Source organism: Asterias amurensis, chromosome 15 (assembly GCF_032118995.1).
Source record: "Asterias amurensis chromosome 15, ASM3211899v1".
In the NCBI taxonomy this organism is placed as follows: Eukaryota; Metazoa; Echinodermata; class Asteroidea; order Forcipulatida; family Asteriidae; genus Asterias; species Asterias amurensis.
This window is the reverse complement of record NC_092662.1, coordinates 17,138,829-17,159,293: the sequence shown is the minus strand read 5'-3', so window position 1 is coordinate 17,159,293 and position 20,465 is coordinate 17,138,829. Positions and strand designations below refer to the sequence as shown.

At 36.2% G+C, this 20,465-nt stretch overlaps 1 protein-coding gene across 2 annotated transcripts in view; it reads right to left on the bottom strand.

The window, feature by feature from the left end:
• LOC139948080 (uncharacterized) overlaps nt 1–20,465 on the bottom strand; it is a 123,443-nt gene that overhangs the window by 18,587 nt on the left and 84,391 nt on the right. For both annotated transcript variants that reach the window (XM_071946108.1, XM_071946109.1), the window contains exon 18: nt 8,462–8,628. In XM_071946108.1, the coding sequence (XP_071802209.1) occupies nt 8,462–8,628 (167 nt within the window). The remainder of the gene's footprint in view (nt 1–8,461; nt 8,629–20,465) is intronic.

Here is a 20,465-nt window from a genome sequence, read left to right as displayed (position 1 = left end):
GTCTTGAATTCATTTAAATCGTAATCATCTTCACTTGTGTTTAATGAGTTGTTAATTTTCATGTTTTAGTATCACAAATACATCTTTTTCTGTTTCTTGGAATGAGAGCAATTGATCTTTTATGAATTTTATTTTTATGAGTATTCAATCACTTTCAACAATTGTTTTTGCGGAAAAAAAAAAAAAAAAAAAAAAAATGCAAACAAAAATGTGGTTCAATATAAGGGACAGTGTAAAGTGCAAGTACCAGTGTTTCCAGATTCATGGCAGATTAACTGCTGAGGTTCTGCCAATCACGTTGAGTTGCCTACTCATAGTTCCTCACAAGAAAACATTATGAGAACTTTTGTTATCTTTCCTTAGTCAAGTCAAGGTTTCATTGTGGCGATGGTATCTTCAAAGTAAAGTGATTACTCCACAAGCACAAACAAAGTCTTAAACATAATATCTCAGGTAGACAACACAATTGGGTTCTGAATACAAATGTGTGGTTGTTTAGAAGTTACTGCATTTTTGTCCCTCAATTAATAAAAGGTTACAAAACCAGAAGAAACAAAACTATAACAGAAAAGAGTCATTGAGGATGAAGATTAAGTAATTAATTAAGGTTGGTGAATAAAAACCTTATTACAGGAAGACCCGTTTGAAAGGGACGGACATTTTTCTACTTGATGGTGTTTGTCCGATTCTAAGGACATTACTTTAAAAATAGAATTGAATTTCTGGAAAATACAAATTGGGAAACTCAAAGAGTCTGTGAAGGTAAAAACGTGTCCCAATCTGGGTAAAGGTCAATCTTTCCCAATTGGGCTATTATAAGTAGTGCATTCCTATTAACTTCATAATGAAGCAGATTTCATCGAAAGGATTTCCCAATTGGGCATCTTCATTAAGAGAAACAGGTTCCAATCTGGGTAAAACTTAAGCCCAATTAAGGTGTTATGGTCAATACATCCCTGTGGATATCAACACAGTAAAAACGGTATCATTGTCACAGGCTTCTCAGTTAGGCGCCACCGATATCCTCAATGAGAAGAAAAGAGTCGTTTAGGCAAGAAGGAAGAAACCTTCCTCCATGGTTCAGGTTTAACTGACTCAGAACTACCCCAGAGGCTATGAATTTATTACTTATGTAAAAAAGGTCTTTCACTCCAGAAAATTGTATTCTGCCAAGGGTCTTCACAATTTTTATTTTATTTTATAAATGATGAAAAAAGGTTTCTGTCATCTGAGCAGGGCAGAGATAAATGATCAATTACCAGTATAGGGGCAAATAACTAAAGCAATCTGCATTAACTTTTCTACAGGATCTTCAAGACTGAAAAAAAAAAAAAAAAAAAAACCTGTTTCATAAGCCACTCTATTCGTTTATGAATTTTATGCCTTATTTAAACTGCCTACAATGACGTAGGTGATTACTGGTAAAGAGTAATATTGGGCCTTTTATTCTCTCCTGTAAAGACTTTTATGTAATAAGAGCGCTGTATATTTCCAACTCTAAAACAATAAATGATAGTTTGTTTGTTTCAATACTGTATTAAATTGAATCGTTCAATTTCAGGTTGGCTCAGTGGTTTCTTTCTTTCCCTTTCACCTCTAAGACTCCCAGTTTGAAATCCCGGATCAGAGCCTAGCATGTGGATTAGGTTTGTAGTCCCAACCGGATTGAGTGGGTTTTCCTCCCACATCTAAAACCTTTCTCAATTGTCTTCTCTAAACATCTTCAGGTGCTTTTAAGTGTCCCTTGTGATATAAGGTTTAATAACAACATATATATAACCACTAAACAAGCATGTTTTGGATAAAAATACGGGTTTGGCTTACAAATCCTTCATTTGAACCACTTAAGCAGATAAAATATTGTTTTCAAAATTTAGTTCCTTGACAAAAAGGGGAAAACCCAAAACAAAACCTGAAATTAAGGCTGGTGATCTTTTTCTGAAAAGGAAAATTTTCAAACTTGATGACCCCATGTATAGTAGAACCCACTGGCTAGAGAATCTACTTTACTAGTAGCGGCTATATTACGCTGTTGCTATAGCAACAACCAAATAATTTCATTTTTTCTTGAAAGACAATGACAACCCCTTCGGCCATCTTTGTTTGCTTGTCCAGATTTAACATATTGCGCAGATTTGAGAAGTAGCTTTCAAATCCACAGTTATTATTATGTTGTTTAATTGCTTCAGTAGGCCTATACTGAATGAGTGAAGCTGTATATTCAACGCAATAGAAAGCAAAATAATACAATAGGTGAGTGCACTGAATAAAACCGCTGAAAAAAAGAAAAGAAAAAGGAAAAGTCACTTATTGCGTTTTTAATTTCAAGAAGCTAGCTGGGATTCTCCTCACTAAGATACACAAAATGAAATTTAATCAGTGGGTCACAGAAATGCCAAGTCAACTATGAAAGTCAAATCACTGAATGGTTCATCAGATATTGTTGATTTCCATCATGATTACAACTCGCCTCCCCTCCATCTCGTTCCAGATTTTCATCAAGATTGCTGCTAAACGACAATGATGTCATAACTGCTCAGGCCTAATACTCCACGTTGCCTCCATGCCCTCCTGCCTTGGTGCCCTTGAAATGCTTCAGTAGAAATTTACAATTTCCTTATACACCGTAGGGTGCCCTTTACCAACAGGAAAATGTCTTGGTTCCCTTTTAATAGGCCTATTATACAGGCCTGACTGCTCCAGCTTTATACAAAGAAAACCAGACTTCATCAGGGCTAGAAATTTTAACTGGACCACAAGCCTGACACTAGTGATTTTAGTGTCTGGACAATTAACTTATGACTGGACGAGTTCAGCAGGCTTGTGTTTTTGAATAACAATAATTCAAACAATTATGTTCAATTGTTCAAACTATTGGATCAAAACTACATCTGCAATCTAAAAACTACAGTTTACAATTAAAGACCTCTCATATGATTCTGTATAAGTTTAACCTCTCCATTGACTCACTAATTTGTTTGAATAAATTGGCTGATTGCCATATTACTAGTCAAAGAAGCATCTCTTTGTGAAACCTCAAAAGTGAGATGACCTACTTAAATACCCAACTGAAAAATGTGTTTTTACATGGGAAAGGGGCGCACATGTCACGCGATCACGTGCACACTGAAATCAGTCGGTCTTCTAGGACCTGAAAAACAAATTGACCTTTATTTAGGCCTACGCTCTTCTCTCTTCTGTTACAATGTTTGACAACTCATTTCAGGGCCCTGTGGCTTTTCTTGAAAATGCAAAATGCAAGTATTAACATATGCGCTCTTCTGTTGCTATGTTTTGCAAAGCATTTTGGGGGCTTGTGGCTCTTAGTGAAACGTAAAATGCAAATTGCAAGGAGATAAAGACCTCTTCCTCCTGTAGACAATATTTTGTCATTTAAAGATATGTGGCTCTTTGTGAAAACGTAGACAATAAGTTCTACCTCACCAAGTTGCCTCATCCGTGAAATCATCCTTAACAACTTTCACCTTATTTGTAAACTCAGCACCAAGAGTGTCATTTATGAAGACCAGCCGCCGATTTCACAAAACTCTTCCTAACTTAAGACTAATCTTAGGACTTAGGACGAGTACCAACCATGCACTATAGCATGCAGACCGCAAGATTAATCCTACGTAAGTCTCATCCTAACTCCAGATAAGACGTGTCCTAACTCTTTGTGAAATCGACGGCTGGCTCATAATAAATTTATACTTTTGTTATTATTAGTCAGAAACTTCAGTACAGAATGTACAACGAGGCACTCTGATAACCCTTATAAAACTTTTGTTATAAACATGCGTGACCTATATTTAAATCCCCATCGCCAAGATTATAGCATTTCTCTACTCATTTCGGTGTACAAAGTGTCTGCAATTCAGCATTTGGCTGCCATGGAACATTTTTCATGAATAAATCATCAATGAATGAATAAATGAATGGTTTATTACAAAATTTACAAGTCCTGGCATCAGCCGAATTGCAAGTAAGTTTTCAATAAAATCTTTATAAAAATTTGAGAATGCACAATGAAAAACCAGCAATAAGTTAAAACAAAAACACCTAAAATTGCACATATCAGCCTTTTCTTTTCACATTATCTTCAAAGAATAGGAAAAACCCATTAAAAACTCAAATCGAGGTGGTTGTGAAGAGCATAATTTACATTCAACTAAAGCTATCAGCACTGATTGAACACAAATCATACCACATTAAAAGAGACAGGTTGCCAACTGATGAGGATAATATCCCTCTGCAATATCCAACACAGGAAATGATTTCACAGGAAAACATGAAAAACACGTCGCGAGGAAATGGGTCCTTGATTGAGTTTGCTGTAGAGGATAGACATACACCGGAATCAAGGAAGAAATAGTTGAAGAGGGTGGTTACCATGCCTCCCCCTTAGTAACCGCTCACTGATAGGCTACTTTTACTACGTCAGCTAGTGCTTGCTAATATTTAATTTATATCAATTCTATTTATAATGCTGGTTACATATGTCATTTGTACTTCCTGTAGTTGTAAGAATTAGGTCAAATTTTTTCCTCGAAAGACTTTTTTTTATATAAAACAATGAACACAAAGACAGCTTTTGAAAAATAATCACTGGCTGAAAGATTCAGCAATCAGAAATCAAAAGGTGGTTGGTACTCTTGCTTAATTTGTTTGAGTAATGTGGTTCTAAGAAGAACCAAGGAACAAACGTTTCAGCCAGTATATTCTGATCATCGTCAGGAGAAATGGCAACAGACAGAGTATACGCCTCTCTTTAAATTTATGCATGAGGTACGTCACAATGCTAACCCAAATCGAGGCGATGGGCGCAGCCACTACAAGTGGTGGGGGACGTGCATGCCTCATTTTGGGTAAGAATTATGACGTCATGCATAAATATTAAGAGAGGCGTACACTGTCTGAAACATTTCAGTCTTTCTCAGAACTAAAGATGATACAAAAGAGATAAATCTACACTGTGTCACTGCAAATTACTTATTTTATTGTCTTTCTACCTTTCTTCTAACCATCAAGTCTTATTTAGACCCTACCTTTCTGTTCTAGGTATTGTACTTTTTACTTTGGTGTTACTTCTTAAATATGTTTTGTAAACCCTGGTTTTGGGAAAAGTACATTTTATATTGAAATATATCAAATGGCTGTCCGAATATCAGTCAAATAACCCAATTTCCTGACATAAGAGATTATGTTACAGTTGTACTGCACTTGCACTTATCAAAAGTATTAAAAAATCTATCTCCCTAAAGTGAATTTCTAGGAACCTTTCTTACTCGAAAAAACACAAAACCTGACACCATATGGTATCACAACACGCAAACTGTTGAATTGACCTGATTATGGTTAGGGTATTATGCATAATCAGTTTACTAGTGCAGTCCTCAGTCTAAAGGAATCAAACACAACTATAGGTTTTGAAGAATACGGGGTGGTTAATTAGGGTTAAGCTAATAACAAATTACTTTTACAGTTATGTCATTGCTTCGTGTGCTTTGCTTTTTTTCTCTCATAGCTTTTCTCCCGTCTTCCGTCTTGCATATGTCACAAGATTATTCAGCGCCCTCGTTGGCTGAGAGTTGTGCGGCACATACATGCGTGCACGCTTCTATTGGTTTACCTCAGCAATAGTTGCCTGTGCAATGGTCTATTGATACTCCAAGAAGGTGATGGAGTTTGGCTCAACGAGGGTTTGAGAGTCCCTGGGTGATGGTTTTTTATGGATGATAAAATGCCATTTATGGTTTTACTTCAGTGAAATTACTACATCAATCTATATTTTTGTTCTTGTTTCAGGTCTTGTAAAATAATTTCATGTCCAGTAAACATTTTGAGCTGCAAGTCTTGTGAATTTTCCCCCTTAACCCTAGCCTCGCTGAGTTCTCTCTAAGAAACCAACCAACAACTTCCTGATGGCAGTCCTCAACTCTATTTGGATGTGATATATACACTCAGCTGCTAAGTGCAGTGCTGACCCCAAAGACGTGTCACCGCAAAACGCCAAACAATTCCACTTTTCCTAATTACGTTATCGGTCACTTCTTGTTAACGCTCTGAATTATGAAATAAATCCAAGGACGGTGAGTTACCTGTCATATATTATAGAGAAATGCATGATGGAAATTACCTCGAAGGCATGACAAGCACCCTTGGCTGAATTCGCTATAGTTACAAATTGAACCTTATAAATTGTGTTTTATCTCTGCTAATTTGTGTTCACCCCAAAGTAGATAATTATAAAAAAAATTATAAAAATTGGCATTATTTAGTTCCAGTATAGGAAGGACTAAAATCGATCCCAAAGTGTAGTTTTTTAAACAACAATTTGTTTTTGAACTATTCTTTAAAAACCTCAAGGAGATGATACAAGGTTAGAAAAAATAGAAATGTGTTTTGATCCATAATGCATTGCCAACGGGCGATTTCTCCGTTTGCGATTATTAGGTATTGGAGTCAGCTGCATATTGTCGTTCAACAAGTGCTATACATAATCCCCTTCCAGCTATTTGCACCCACATGTACATAGATTACGGTAAAGGTAAAAAACTGCACACAGACCCCGTAGTTGTAATGTTCATTGAGGCCTGATCAATGAGGCAATGGAGGCAATCACCTCCTCCATGCCTCGGGCCATAATTGCATTGATGCCCCTTGAAATGTTCCAGAGGAAATAACTTTAACACCCTTTACAAAAGAAAAAACACCTTGCCCTAATATAGGAACAAGGTATCATGTCTTGAAAAGGTTGATAAATGGGCTTGTTAGAAATGGTATGAACATTGGGGGAAGTCTGTGTGCAATCGTCCACTCCATGCCTAGGGCATCAATAATTGCATTGATGCCCCTTGAAACGTTCCAGAGGAAATAACCTTCCTTCCTAAAGACACCATTTACGATAGAAAATACACCTTGCCCTGACATGAACAAGGTACCATAGAACCACACAGTGCTAAAAGAGGTATTCTTAAAACAAGAAAAAATAAAAAATTATTTCAGCATCCTGATATTGACCCCAATCCTTAACACCAAACTGAGGCTTGCAGTCTTTATAGTCTGGACCCTCTCTCAGAATCTGCATTATCATCATCGCCACGCACAGGAAACCAGACATGAATGATTCTTATCGATTAGTCACCAATACCAACACACGATTCTCACGAACACCTTCTTCTATATATAAATTCATGACATCAGATAGCATCAGTTTCTCGAGGTGCCCTGTTTTTAAGGAAGAAGGGGTTGCCTGTACGTACATTCAGTCAAAGACAAAGGGTTTATTTCTACTTTTGTCATCGAGATCAATGCATTGTAAAGGTCAACCTTCTGAATGAGGAATATACAATTTCACCGCTGGTAATGAAACGCTATCCTGTAAAGAGCCCTCTAGTGGTTAGAATGAGCAAGTGTTTTCTTCAAAGGGCGGAACTGTGTCGGTGAATTGAGAGGTCTGATGCAGAGACAATGACGAGGGCGTACTCATTTCGCTGAATAGAAAACCTCCCTGCTATCTCGCCGAGTGATTTTTATTTCTTGATTCCATCGCTTTGGCTTTATGAATTCTCATGAATTTTTCAAAATTCTAAAATCTGCCATGTTGCACAAATTTGTGTTAACGTCAAAATCAGCAGCTGATGTGGCAAGAGCAATGTGATTAAAGCAGATAAAAACCCAAAGATGTAACAGCCTTTTTACAAACAAATCATTTATCCAGCTCTTTTTCGACAAAGGCTCAGCAATAATGAAGGAGAGAGGGTGTGCAATATCTACAATTTCATTCCATAGGCTATTTCATACTTATATTTTTATTTTTGTAGCAAATGATAACAATTCATGATTGATGTAATCCAAATAGTAGAAAGAGATTCATCTTCGAATAACAAACAGTGTATCACAGCTTCACGCCAGTGTTCCTTGCACTTTCACTGATTGATGCTAGCAAAATAATATTCCCTGGGGAGGAAAAAATGCACCCTCTATAAGTTTTGATGATGCGCCCTCTTCACTCTTGCAATGGATACGCCCCAAACGTGAACACACATACTTCACACATAAACAGACAAAAATATTTATGACATCTGAAAGGGCTAAACATTCAGAATAAATACAGGTTCTGCATGCAAAAAGGCAATCAAGATCCACACCCATCAATCTAAGGAACTGCCACCTCCAGAAAAGGATCGTATTTCAGAGCAATTTGTGCAAATCATATCTTGCAATAAATGATCATGACTCTTATGCGTTTTATTGCATTTGATATAGTATATCTGTCTCTAGAGAAAACAATCTATGAAAAAGATGGACGCTATATTGAGGCAGGTTTTATTAGGTGGGTATAATCACCACTTCATCATGTCAAATTTCTACAATCACTAATGGTTTATTCCATCACTAAACGGATAAACTCCCTTCCCTGAAGGTCTTCAAGCCCAGAAAGACTAAAATCTCAACTTACATATTCCTGGGTTTACGGCCTCCCATTTGCCTGTTGTTGACAGAGTTGTTCTCTGACGGCAAGTCACTTGGCTGCTCATCCTCTTCCTTCACTGCATCGATGGAATTGGGCTCCCCTGGTACACAGAGGAGGTGATCGTCTCCCATGGAAAGGGTCCGTCTTGCCTTCTGCAAGAAAGATGAAGTACAAAAGACCAAAATATTAGATTAAGCAAAACGTGACAAAAGGGTCCACCATGAATTCTGCAAGCAATATGAAGTACAAGAAGACAAAAGTATTGGATTAAACAAAAAGTGATAACAAGATTCTCCTTGCATTCTGCATTATGAGCATTAAGAAATAACACTAGATTGCAAGGGAAAGAATCTTATATAGAAAGGTCTGCAAGAAGGAAGACGCACGTAAAAGAGAATTAAATTATTGGATTATAAAAAGGCATTTTTGATATCAAGAGTTCATCTTATCTTTCGCAAAAGAGGAAAGGTATCCAATTTAGAGTCCATCTTGCCTTCTTTATGATGGAAGAGATTTAAGAGTGAAATTGTCCTCGATTTCAGGGAGGGGTTGTCTTATCCTCTGAAAGGAGGAAAAATTACAGCAGAAAAAAATAAATGTTGATATGAGGATCAATCAGGAATGTTCAGTCTCTTTTTTGAGCCAGCAATAAAGTCTAAGATATTGGTTACCTTCAATGTACCTGCTTTTAAGCAGATAGGGCATGTGTAATTGATTGAATTGGTATATCCTTCAAAGTCTGAGTACCAATATAACAGGTGTATTTTAAAGGATTTATATTTTGTCAAGTGGTACACCAAATATTTAAGCTCATTTGGAAGAAGTACAAAAAGCATTTTATACTTAATTATGTTCAAATCTTTCTGGTTACAGTGAAACCAAGTGGCAGGAAATGTAACCCATAGCACTGAAGATCCAGTGCAGGGAAGGCAATAAAGAACCAAAGCATTTAAGACGTAAAAAGATTCCGTTAAAAAACTGCACATTTTCTTAAAAATAAGCAATTTTGAGATATGGTGATCACATGACAGTATTGGGTTTGGGTAAATTTGTCTGTACACACCCAAACCAAACAGTACACTCCGAGGTGTCCACCATACCTCAAAAAAGGCTAATGGAATTTGACAAGCAAGATCTGAGATATATATTGGTCTACATGAACATCCTCCAAAAACCACTGTCCTTCAAAAGTACATTACCCTCTCTTAAATTTCCCTCTCTAAAACTCTACCAAATTCTAATGTCTGTTTTTGATCTCTTTCTCTTGTCCTCCGCATCCGCTTCCTTCTCATGTGTAGTCCACCCACATAAAATCTCAGCTTGCATAAGTCAAACTTATTGCAGACACGGACGGAGACATGAAACAAGACATGAAGCAAGACATGATGGGACATGCAGGCAGTTGTAAAAACAATGACAGGAGACTTGATATGAAGGAATAATGTAGTCACCATCTCATTTCAAGTTAATGTACTTCAAGATAAATAGAAGTAAACAAGACTCAGACTAGAGCAAAGGAAAATACATTCATGTATCAATTATGTTTAAATATTATAGTCTCTTTAAAGAATCCATCAAATTTTGCATTTTGAAAGCTGCAGAATTGTTGCTACTAGCTTTCTTACTTCATTTCACAATACACATGTACAAAAAGTGAGGATTTCCTTCAAAATAAGTCTTTGAGATTTATTAAAATTAATTTTGTAAATATTAATTAATGAGCAGGTGACTAATGAGTATTATAAAATAAGTGGTGTCGCTTTTGATAGTGCGGATTAAAAACCGAACTAAATATACTGGATTTATGACCCACAATATGCGAATGATTGACTCATAATTTCCGTAATTAAATATTGAAAAAGACAATCCATGAAACTAAAATTTAAATCAGTGAGTATTTTGATTACCAATACACTCCTGACTTCTTATCACCGACCGTTAATTTAAGCCACTTGTCCGAGCAGACTTGACGACGGTTTTTCAAGAATTTCCTGTTACCATGACAACACAAGCATCTACCCTTTCAAGTTAAGAGGATGACTAGAGCACACTGGTTAGAGTGTCACGCTAAAACCAAGATCAATGTTGCCGCATCCCAACCAATCGTCAAAGCAAAGAGTGCTTGTGTGTATATTGTCTGTCAGAGTCAAATAACTCTTACAAGGTTTTCATGTGTGTCTTATCATTTTTTCCCCTCTGCCTTTCATCTCTCAGTCAGTTTGTCAACCCTTTCTTCTCTTCTTTCTGTCAATCAAAAAAACACTAATCACTGAGTCTTCCCTCATCATAATCATCACAAACAGTTTATTAAACCGTTGCCTGATATAAATGTCTCCGTTATGACTGTGGTCCTACTCTTAAGTCGTGTGTCAAGCAAGCAGGCTCCACTGATGTCACATTCTTTCCCACGCATAAACCAAATAAATCTCCTTCCTCTTCTCAACCCTCCATCTTATTTTCTTCCTGCTTCTTCACTGGACATAAATTACGTGGGAGGATGCCCACCGCTTCAACGGCTGCTGCTTAGGCAAGCACCCTTCAAGTCCTTGGTCAACTTCTTAAAGGAATGATCACGTGTTGGAAATCCGATCTCAAGATGTCTTGCCAAGCAATCTACCGAAGGTTTATTCACAAAGGTGATGAACCCAGCTGATGTTTTTCACAAACAATTTCTTTTACAAAAAATGATTGCCTACCTTTCGTACCGTCCAATATACACAGCCTTCGTCTAACGCAGACGATGAAAAACAAGTAGTACTGCCACGGGGAAGAATCAATATACTAAAGGAAATCCAGCAAACTAGATTTTTCTGAACCGTTTCCGCGTCTCAAAATAGCTCTCCATATGGCTGAAGTTACTACTCAAATAATGATATCCCTCTATCCCAATTGGAACCATACCCCCTATTGAAGGTATAAGAAGTTCCCGATCGGGATATCCACGAAAATGAAAGCAACACCTTGTGGCACTGCTCATCATTCAGCAACGTTGAAAATAGCAAGTGGTTGCCTTTGCACTTCAGTATATCATCCTGTTATGGTAGAACTGAATCTATATGCGGTGGATGTTTATTTGCATCGTTTGGTCACACTACCAATCTTCTAGACCTACTTGCCTACGGCTTAAAAAAAATGATTATAGTTTGAATTAAACCCTACCAATGCCTGGTTAAAACATGGAGGTAGAAAAAGGAGAGCAGATTGGATGACTGTAACGGGCCTCATAAGGTCACAGTGTGACCCAAATTTGTCTTCACGCTGACAGATTGTGCAGACTGAGTACCCTTGATACCTTCATTAGAAGTGGGTACAATTCATAAGATGATATCCTATTAACCCTACCATATTTACATTCCACAACGACTCTTTTCAGAGCCCACACTCCTAACTAAAGAGATTTACACATGGTTGTTCCTCCATGACCCTTTTTTATTTATTTTAAAGACAGACAAAACAATTCATTTTAAATCCCTGGGTCAGACAGATGCAAGCACTCATCTTCCTTTAGCATTTCAATCTCCACCATCTTCACATCTCCCAAGCTCCCTCTTCTCTGTAAGATGACTCCTAATAACCACACAATCCTCTTCCCAAAACCCCCCTCCTCCTTCGTAGAGATGGCTCTCAATCTTACAAAACAGCCACCGGTATCATCTTACCCTATTTCCTCTTCTACTCCTCGGCCACATTAATTGGGCCCAATAACCAACTGAACTATCTTGCAATGCATTCCCAAAAGTGTTAGGCACTCTTCCTAACAGCCATCAACAGAGCCTTCATTCTGGTATCTACTGGGAACTCGTTCTACACTAACGGGAGGGCAGGTGCTGTCAAAAACATCGCTTTGTTCTACAGGACTAGCACGTCACACACGTAATAAAATTCCTCGTAATTACATTTGCTGCTGAACATGCGACATGATGTGGGAAGAAAATACGTGAAAAATATGTTTTAATCGTTTGATTATTAGATTGGGTTGAATTAAAATATTAAATTTGATCTCCGAGTGAGAAGGAATGCAACCCCCACCGTCTGGTAGAGATCTCATTACCTCCTTGAATGCGTCAGCAGAGCTGCCAACATTTGCATAAACAATCGGGGAGATTTCTTTTACAAAGAGCAGGGAGATATTTAGATACAAATTCAACATAATAAGGAAAAAGTTTCCACAAACAGGGAGATTTTGTACAAAAAGCAGGGAGTTTTTCAAATTTGTTTATCAGAATACTGAAAGATTGGTTTATCAGAGATAGTTGTCAGCTCTGTGTCAGAAAAAATAACGGCAGCAACCCTCAACAACCTAAGAAATGATTCATGTATGAACCTTTTCTCAGAAACAAATGTTATTAATGATTTGTAATCAACAGGGATATTTCCTGATCCGAACATTTCGAAGCATGGACGATTTTTTTTCATTTTGCAGAAGTTAACTACAGCATAACAAGTCAAAACTTAATAAGACATATCTCACACTTATTTTTGCTTCATGATGTTTTTTTCGACAGGTACAACCAAAGCAAAAAGTCCCTTCTACAATCATTCAGTCACATTAGGCCCCCACCAAACAAATCACTACCACTTTCTTTATGACGTCATATGTAACCGTGACGACCAGTTGATGTTGTTGCAGTTAAAGATGTTATTGTATGGAATCATAAAGACAATATTTATACAGCTGCTTCAAGTAAGAACCACCTCCAGTCACCTTAACTTCTAGAAATAGCTCTGGTATCTTTGCTTTGGTAAGTACATAACCTTACAAGCGTTTCTGTATTGATTGAACCCTTGGTTATTTAGTCAGGAGCACAAGAAATTTGTTTTACCAGAGAAATATTTTTCTATGCAGAAACTGTTTACTTAGCAAAATATTGCATGGCAATTTGTTTTGCTAAGCAAAAAATGAATGGGGCACCAGTTGCAACAATGTTGACTTTATGGAATGTTGGCTGGTACTCTGTTTCTGCTAAGCAATTGTTTTTGTCTGTGCTAAGCAAGTTTTTGTGCATACATCCTTTATGAAATGAAGTTGGGCCCTGCTCCGTTATTGACTTACTATAAAGCAAATAAATTCACTAGTAAGGCCATGTCCGAGTAAGCGGTTGTGACTACCTCAACGACTGTTGCTAAGGGTGTTGTTGAGAATTGTTGTTTAAGTGCATGCATACTCCATATTACTAGATATTCTTCGCTTAAACAGCTAGCGCAGAAATTCAGGAAGGGAAGAATTTAACGATGAGCAGAGTAATGAAATTTGGCCCTGTAGACATAGCCGTAATCTAAGCTACAATTTGAGCTTAGTGGACTTATGAAAATATTAAAAATGTGATATCTCAGATATTAGGTTGAAATAAAATGCTAAAGTCCAATATATGCACCCGCTAAGTACAATACAAATGATGCACAACTGGCACACTACAGATTGGCAAATGTGGCCAGTGGTGTCATACTACTAAAATATTAATACCATTTAAATAACTAAAATTGTCATAAAAACCCAGCTGATGAAGCTACCATTCATCAATACACCCTTCAATTAAACACACAAAGAAACACAAACATACTTCCAATTAATCTCAAGTCAACAAGACACCAAACAAACAGATGAAATCATCTTAAAGATGACAAACAAACAAGACATTTACTTGCTTAGATGTCTTGCTCAACCCAGCAAAGCAGCACATGACCACAGCATATTCTTGATGATGATGATGATGATGATGGTCCAACAGATTCACATCAAGAAGCATACCTGTACCGTTAGCCATAACCTAGCACTACACAACCCCAAGACTACATCTCACACTATCATCCAAGCCAACGATGACCAAAATGAAAGAGCGGATTTTCTAGTTCCTTCAATGCCTACGTATCCCTGGCGTTGTGGCCTTTATGTAGCCACAAGCTACATGGCAACAGAGTCCCCAAAGCACAATACAATACTCACAGATATCATTCAATAGACTTGGTCAAAATTGGACGAGGATTTATTATAAAGAGTCGCATGGTGGATGGATTCAAGAATATTTCTCTAGTTATTTTGTCTTTCAACGTGAGGAAAATGAGTTTCTTGAAGGAAAAAACCCTCATGGGATACGGTCCAAATACAAATGGAAAAACAGTCTGATAAATTTTCCATGAAAATTTCCCATATAAACAGTATTTGGTTTGGAAGATCTCCTAACCCTGACAATCAAAGCAATCCATGACTATCACTTTAATCTCACGTGATAAATTGGATGAAATTTCTATGAAAATTTGTATCAAACCAGATTTCTTCCCAACTTGCTATAAAATCTGAGACATAAACATGTACCTTTAGACATGTTCCCATGGTAACCATTCTAAATACATACATGGAAAGGCCATGAAAGCCAGTAATTAGAATGCATTTCTCCTGATTTTCCTTTAGGGCATGAATAAAACCCATGCACCAGAGAAGGTTTTTTAATGGAACTGCCAGTTTCTACGGACAGCAAGAGGTAGCTAGATTCTTATTTTACTGATGCGTGCAACAACAAAAACCCTAAAACCCCCAAGGTTTCCCCAAGTGCTTTGGCTTTTGATGGTGTAAAGGAAGATATTTTGTTTGGATTCATTTAAAAATGTTTTGATTTAAAATAGATAAATAGCATTTTATTGTCCACATTTAAAATATATGGAAATTTACACTGCTAGCGAAAAGGTTAACAAACTAAGGGTGTATATTTTAAAATGGGCAGGCATAGAGTAAAACGACCAGTAAAAGACTAGCAATAAAACATGAAAATACAATATGTACGGGAAGTACAATTAACATCAAAATACTACATTAAAAAAACTCCAATAAAAACAAAAGATACAGCACATCAGCAAGATAAAAAGAAACAAAACGAAGGGTAAAAGTACATGAGATCTGGGGTTGACTAGTGAGCTCAGTGGGTCAGGGGAGGCACAGTGGGCAAGTGGGATTTTAATTATTTATAATGCATACAATTTATGCCATTCTCTTTTAAAAATAAATAAATAAAATCAATGCATAATATATGCTCCTTCTACTGACTGATTGAGTAGAACAAGGTGCCCTTTATATTAAATAGACCTACTTTTCCTACATGCTTCTCTGACATAGTTTAGCAATGCACGTATTCATGACAAAAATTTCCCCTGAAGTCTCGGACTGACCTTATGAATTCTCATCAAGTCTCTGATTTGCATTTGCACTGGACTGCAAATTAAATCTAAAGTTGAATTTAAATGGAATTACTATATCAAAAATAGTCTCTTTTTATCAGATTGATAACAAACATTTTTTGAAGATCAAAAGAATGAAACATTCTTCCAAAAAGCATCAAGGATGTTCAGACTATTCATATATCAAAAAAACCCTGTTCAAATAAAAATGAGTTGGGGTGGTTCTGAAAAGAACCGTTGGTTTCAACTCAACATTTCGATCAGTATGCTCTGAACGTCTTCTGGAGACAAAACTAATTTCATGTAACTGTCTTGAGCACATTTGAACAATTTCTGGTGATTTTGATGCTATATAAAAAAAATTCTGAATGATTGATTGATCAGTCATAAACTTCAAATATCTACATCTAGATATTTTTCTTTTATATTAGTTCACCCCAAATATCACACAGACCGTGCAGCCAGAACCAACCAACATTTGGTGTGACAAATACTGAAATATTAATGAAAGATTCCACTGAGAAATATTCTGAAAGAAATTCTTGAATAATCTGTATTCACCACCCCATCTTAATCTGACTTTATCCAGCAATATCCGGCCAGGTGTGCTTTATCATGGAAATAACTACATGTATTTTATGCATCATCCTTCAGGATTGTTCTCCACAGAAGCCAGGCTAGAAATATTTTTTACATAAAACTTAAAGGCAGGGTAAAAAACCTTTAAAAAACTTTTAAGTAAAAACAAAAAGGTAAAAAAAACATATGTTTTTTGATATTTTTAGAATCCAGTCTATAAATGTTTTTAAATAAACTTAAAGACAGGGTCACAATATCATAAAAGAAAACTTCAAAACTTCATCTAGGTTGTGTTATATTTTCTGAAAATGTTTTGTTGTTAACTCAGCTAAATACTCCTTGCAATATTTTGTTTTAGAATTTAATTCTAATGTGACTAGACCTAAACCCAACCTTAATAAGGAGTAGATCAATGAGAAATAAACTATCACTACTGCCCAAACCTTGCACTTTTCCTTGAAGTAAAGGACTGCAACCTCATACAGGGGGATGCTGCACTTCTTAAAGAATATCACTTCTTATTTCCTTGACACCATTTTAATACAAAGGTTCTTATCTCAATCTGACGATGATATTACTAAAGATTGACGTTTGACTTCAGATAAAGATAAAAAAGACCTGGACGGCATTAATCAATATGAAAGTACAAGCCCAGGCTTTCAGATCATCTTGAAGACAATTAAAGGGACTGTGAATCTTAAGATCATTGAATCGATCGAGTCCTGCCTTATAAATCTTTGTAGTAACTCAACCCCAAATGTATTTGTTAAAAGACAAAGTACTTGTCTAGAATTATTGGGGGTGGGGAGGGGTTCGGTTGTTTAATCTAAATGTTCATGGACTATAAAGTTTATACCACTAGGTATAACCAATAGATCTGCATAGTTTAAAAAAGTTTAAGATAAAATATGAATATTCATTATTTTGACAACCAGAGATGTAAGTATCTTTAAATTCTACCCTTCAAAGTCTTTAAAAATCCTAATTTAAAAATCTTGATGAATATAATATGAAGTGTGTTATGTATTTAATCAGGGGCAGTACTTCAGATATAGATCTGTGTATGGTAAGATTGATATAAAACAATTTTAATAGAAAACTAAAATTAATCATTGTTCTGACAGAACCAGGAATGTAACCGATATGTTTAAAATGCCATCTTTTGATATCTTTAACACCCAGCTTTCAAAATCTTGTTAACTTTGCAAGGTTTGTAATGGGTTTAATCAGAGGCAATACTCAAGAGTAATCTAATTACTATAGATCTGTGCCAGGTAAGACTAATATAAAACAAGTTTAATAGAAAACTAAGATTATTCATTATTCTGCCAACCGAAAAATGTAGATCGTTAAAATTCCATCAAAAGATATCTTTAAAATTCCAGCTTCTAAAATCTTGCTAACTAAGTGAAGTTTTACTTGGGCTTTAGAGAATCTATATCTTAATATAGATCTGTGTATGGTAAGACTGATATATAAAAAGTTGAAGACAAAACTAAGACTATTCACTATTCTGAAGACTAGAAATGTACTATTTCTTAAAAATTCCATCTTACGCTACCTTTTACATTCCAGCTGAAAAATCTTGCTGACTATATGAAGTTTAACCATGGTCAGGGAATCTAGATCTTAATATAGACCTGCATCTTAGGGTAAGACGATATTTAACATGTTTGAGAAAAAATTAAGATTGTCTGTTCTGATGACCAGACATATACATTATCTTTAAATTTCTAGCTTGAAAAGCTCTCTAAGGATGAAGTTTTTATGAGGTATAATCTTGATCACTCGAGAGCATTAGATCAGAATCTAAATCTGTGTAGGGTAAAACTGATTAAGATAAAAATGTGTCTATAGATCATTACGATAACCAAAAATACGACAACTTTAAATTTTACCTTTAATGCATGCACATCCCTATATGCATTTACATCGCAAGTTAAAAATCACACATCTACAGACTAATGTTAGAAACAGTACGCCAGCAGAAAAACAAGAAACAGGTTAATTATGTGAGCAAACGGTTGTACCCCCAGGTCCGTTATCGCTCAAAGATTTTGTACTCCTGAACTCAAGGCACGGACGATTCAGCTCCAAATGAGGTTTCCATAATCAATAAAGAAAAAGAAGAAAAAAATGTAATTCTGTCACAGTTTTTCAGAAAAATTTGTGTAAAGGTATCTGTACTTAACAAAAATTCCAGAAACAAAATATATTTAAGGTTGTGCTTTGATTGATGCACAACTTGTCTTTCATTCTTGAAAGCGCACTCGACCACTCAAATCTCAAAAGAGGCACAACAATTTCTGATTCTCATCAGTTCAACATTCATGTTAACTATTAAATTCATTTTGGTCACTTCAGGTTAAACTGGTGCCACACTTATCCCTTTCTCAAAATTACAAGAAGTCTGCATTTATAAGTGTGGTATTGCACTGGGAATTGTCAGTGCATACGGGAATGTCAGTGCATACGTGATGTGAACAGAATCTATAAACATCTAACTCAATAATGCTTCAATTGGCTCGTTTTAAAGATTACGTCAGAGTGGGAAAATACAGACATTGTCCAGAATGTCGCCTTATCTCTGGGCAAATTTAATTAATTGGAGTTCCCTTTGTCGACATGACCGACAGTTGCTACGGCAAGAGTATGCGTGTGTGTGTAGGAGTCATGAGAATCTATGGACGTGTGGGTGGGGGCTGTGTTACTTGGCCTATCATCCATCGCATTCCTTTGACGTGTCTACAAAATGAGGTGGTTTTCATGACATCTTATAAACCAATCAATAAGACAAAGAGGTTCAAGTTTACAAACCACATTTAGTGGTGATAATTTGAACTGTTTGTAGGCAGACCTGCCAACATTTGCATCTTACAATTAGGGATATTTTGGACAACAATATAGGAAAAAAGTTTCCATAATCAAGGAGATTTTCCAAATTTGTTCATCAGAACAGGAAAGGATTGGTGCTTTTTCAGGGAACTTTCTGCAGAATCTTGGAGAGTTTGCAGCTATGTGTAGGTGGCAACGCAAAGAGAAGCTTAGATTTATTATGAAACACTCATATATTAACGGGATCCAATCCCGCAAATGGGTACACGCCCATATTATTATGAATCATCAGAGAATGTAATGTACACGTACAACCCTTTAGAACTATACATCGTCAAGAACAGAAAAAAAAGTGTTTCATCTCGCTTTTTAGACTAATGTGTGAAGTTCGGTTTTGAGGAGTGCAAAGAGCTCTCTATAATTTAAGGAGAGCAGTTTATAGCTCTCTCCCATTTTCCTAAAAAGAACGACTGATAAATTTAATCAAATTTAGTCAGTGAAATTTTAATGAAGGACATATTTCAAAGGAAGAAATGTAAAACAGTTTTTCGAAATGAGCCCCCTTTCTTTGTATCAAAAGTTAATAAAAAAACACACAATTAAGTTTCATTATGCACCAAATTTGTCTGCTATAGCAGAAATTAGCAGTTAAGAGTCATGAACACTAGGTCTATGCATTACATGGTGTTTTGGGTGATAACATGTCTGCTCAGCAATTTTGTTGTATGTGCTTATAGTTGCTTTATGAAACTGATACTAGGAGAGAAGACTTTGCACGTTTTTCATGATTGTTTAATTTCATACGTGTCTTTGCCGTCAACAGCCTTCGGTATCCCCACACATATACCACTTGACAAAATGTCAATATTTAAATAATGACCTTTAAAACAGCATTAGAGCTTATGTTGAGCAGCTCGTTCTGTGTATTTAGACAATAACAGCCATGGGGAAAGTCTCTGTCCAGTTTGGTCATTTACAGAACGGTCAGTGAACTGGAGCTAAGTGTTTCAGTAAAGCCAACCTTCTCAGCTGGCCTCCACCACATTGTCATGACTGTTTTTAGTTAAGAATTCCCAACACATATTCATAAACAAATAAACTTTGTGGAAGTGCAGTCAAAACATCCTAACTCTGTGAGAGAAAAAAAAAAATAATAATAATAAATAAATAAATAAATATCGGTAAGACAATTTCTACTTGGGACTGATATCGTTAGGATTTAATTGGGGTAAAGCACACCCCAATGGATTAGTTTGGTTGAAGATGAATGAGCATAAGTAACTGATGATGACATCTTACTTGCACATCCTACATGATCTACTGGAAATCTAAGTATCGCTAAATTTGCATAGTTTTGCCTAGGGAGTAATTTGATATGCCATAGATTTAGCATTTACTACTGTTT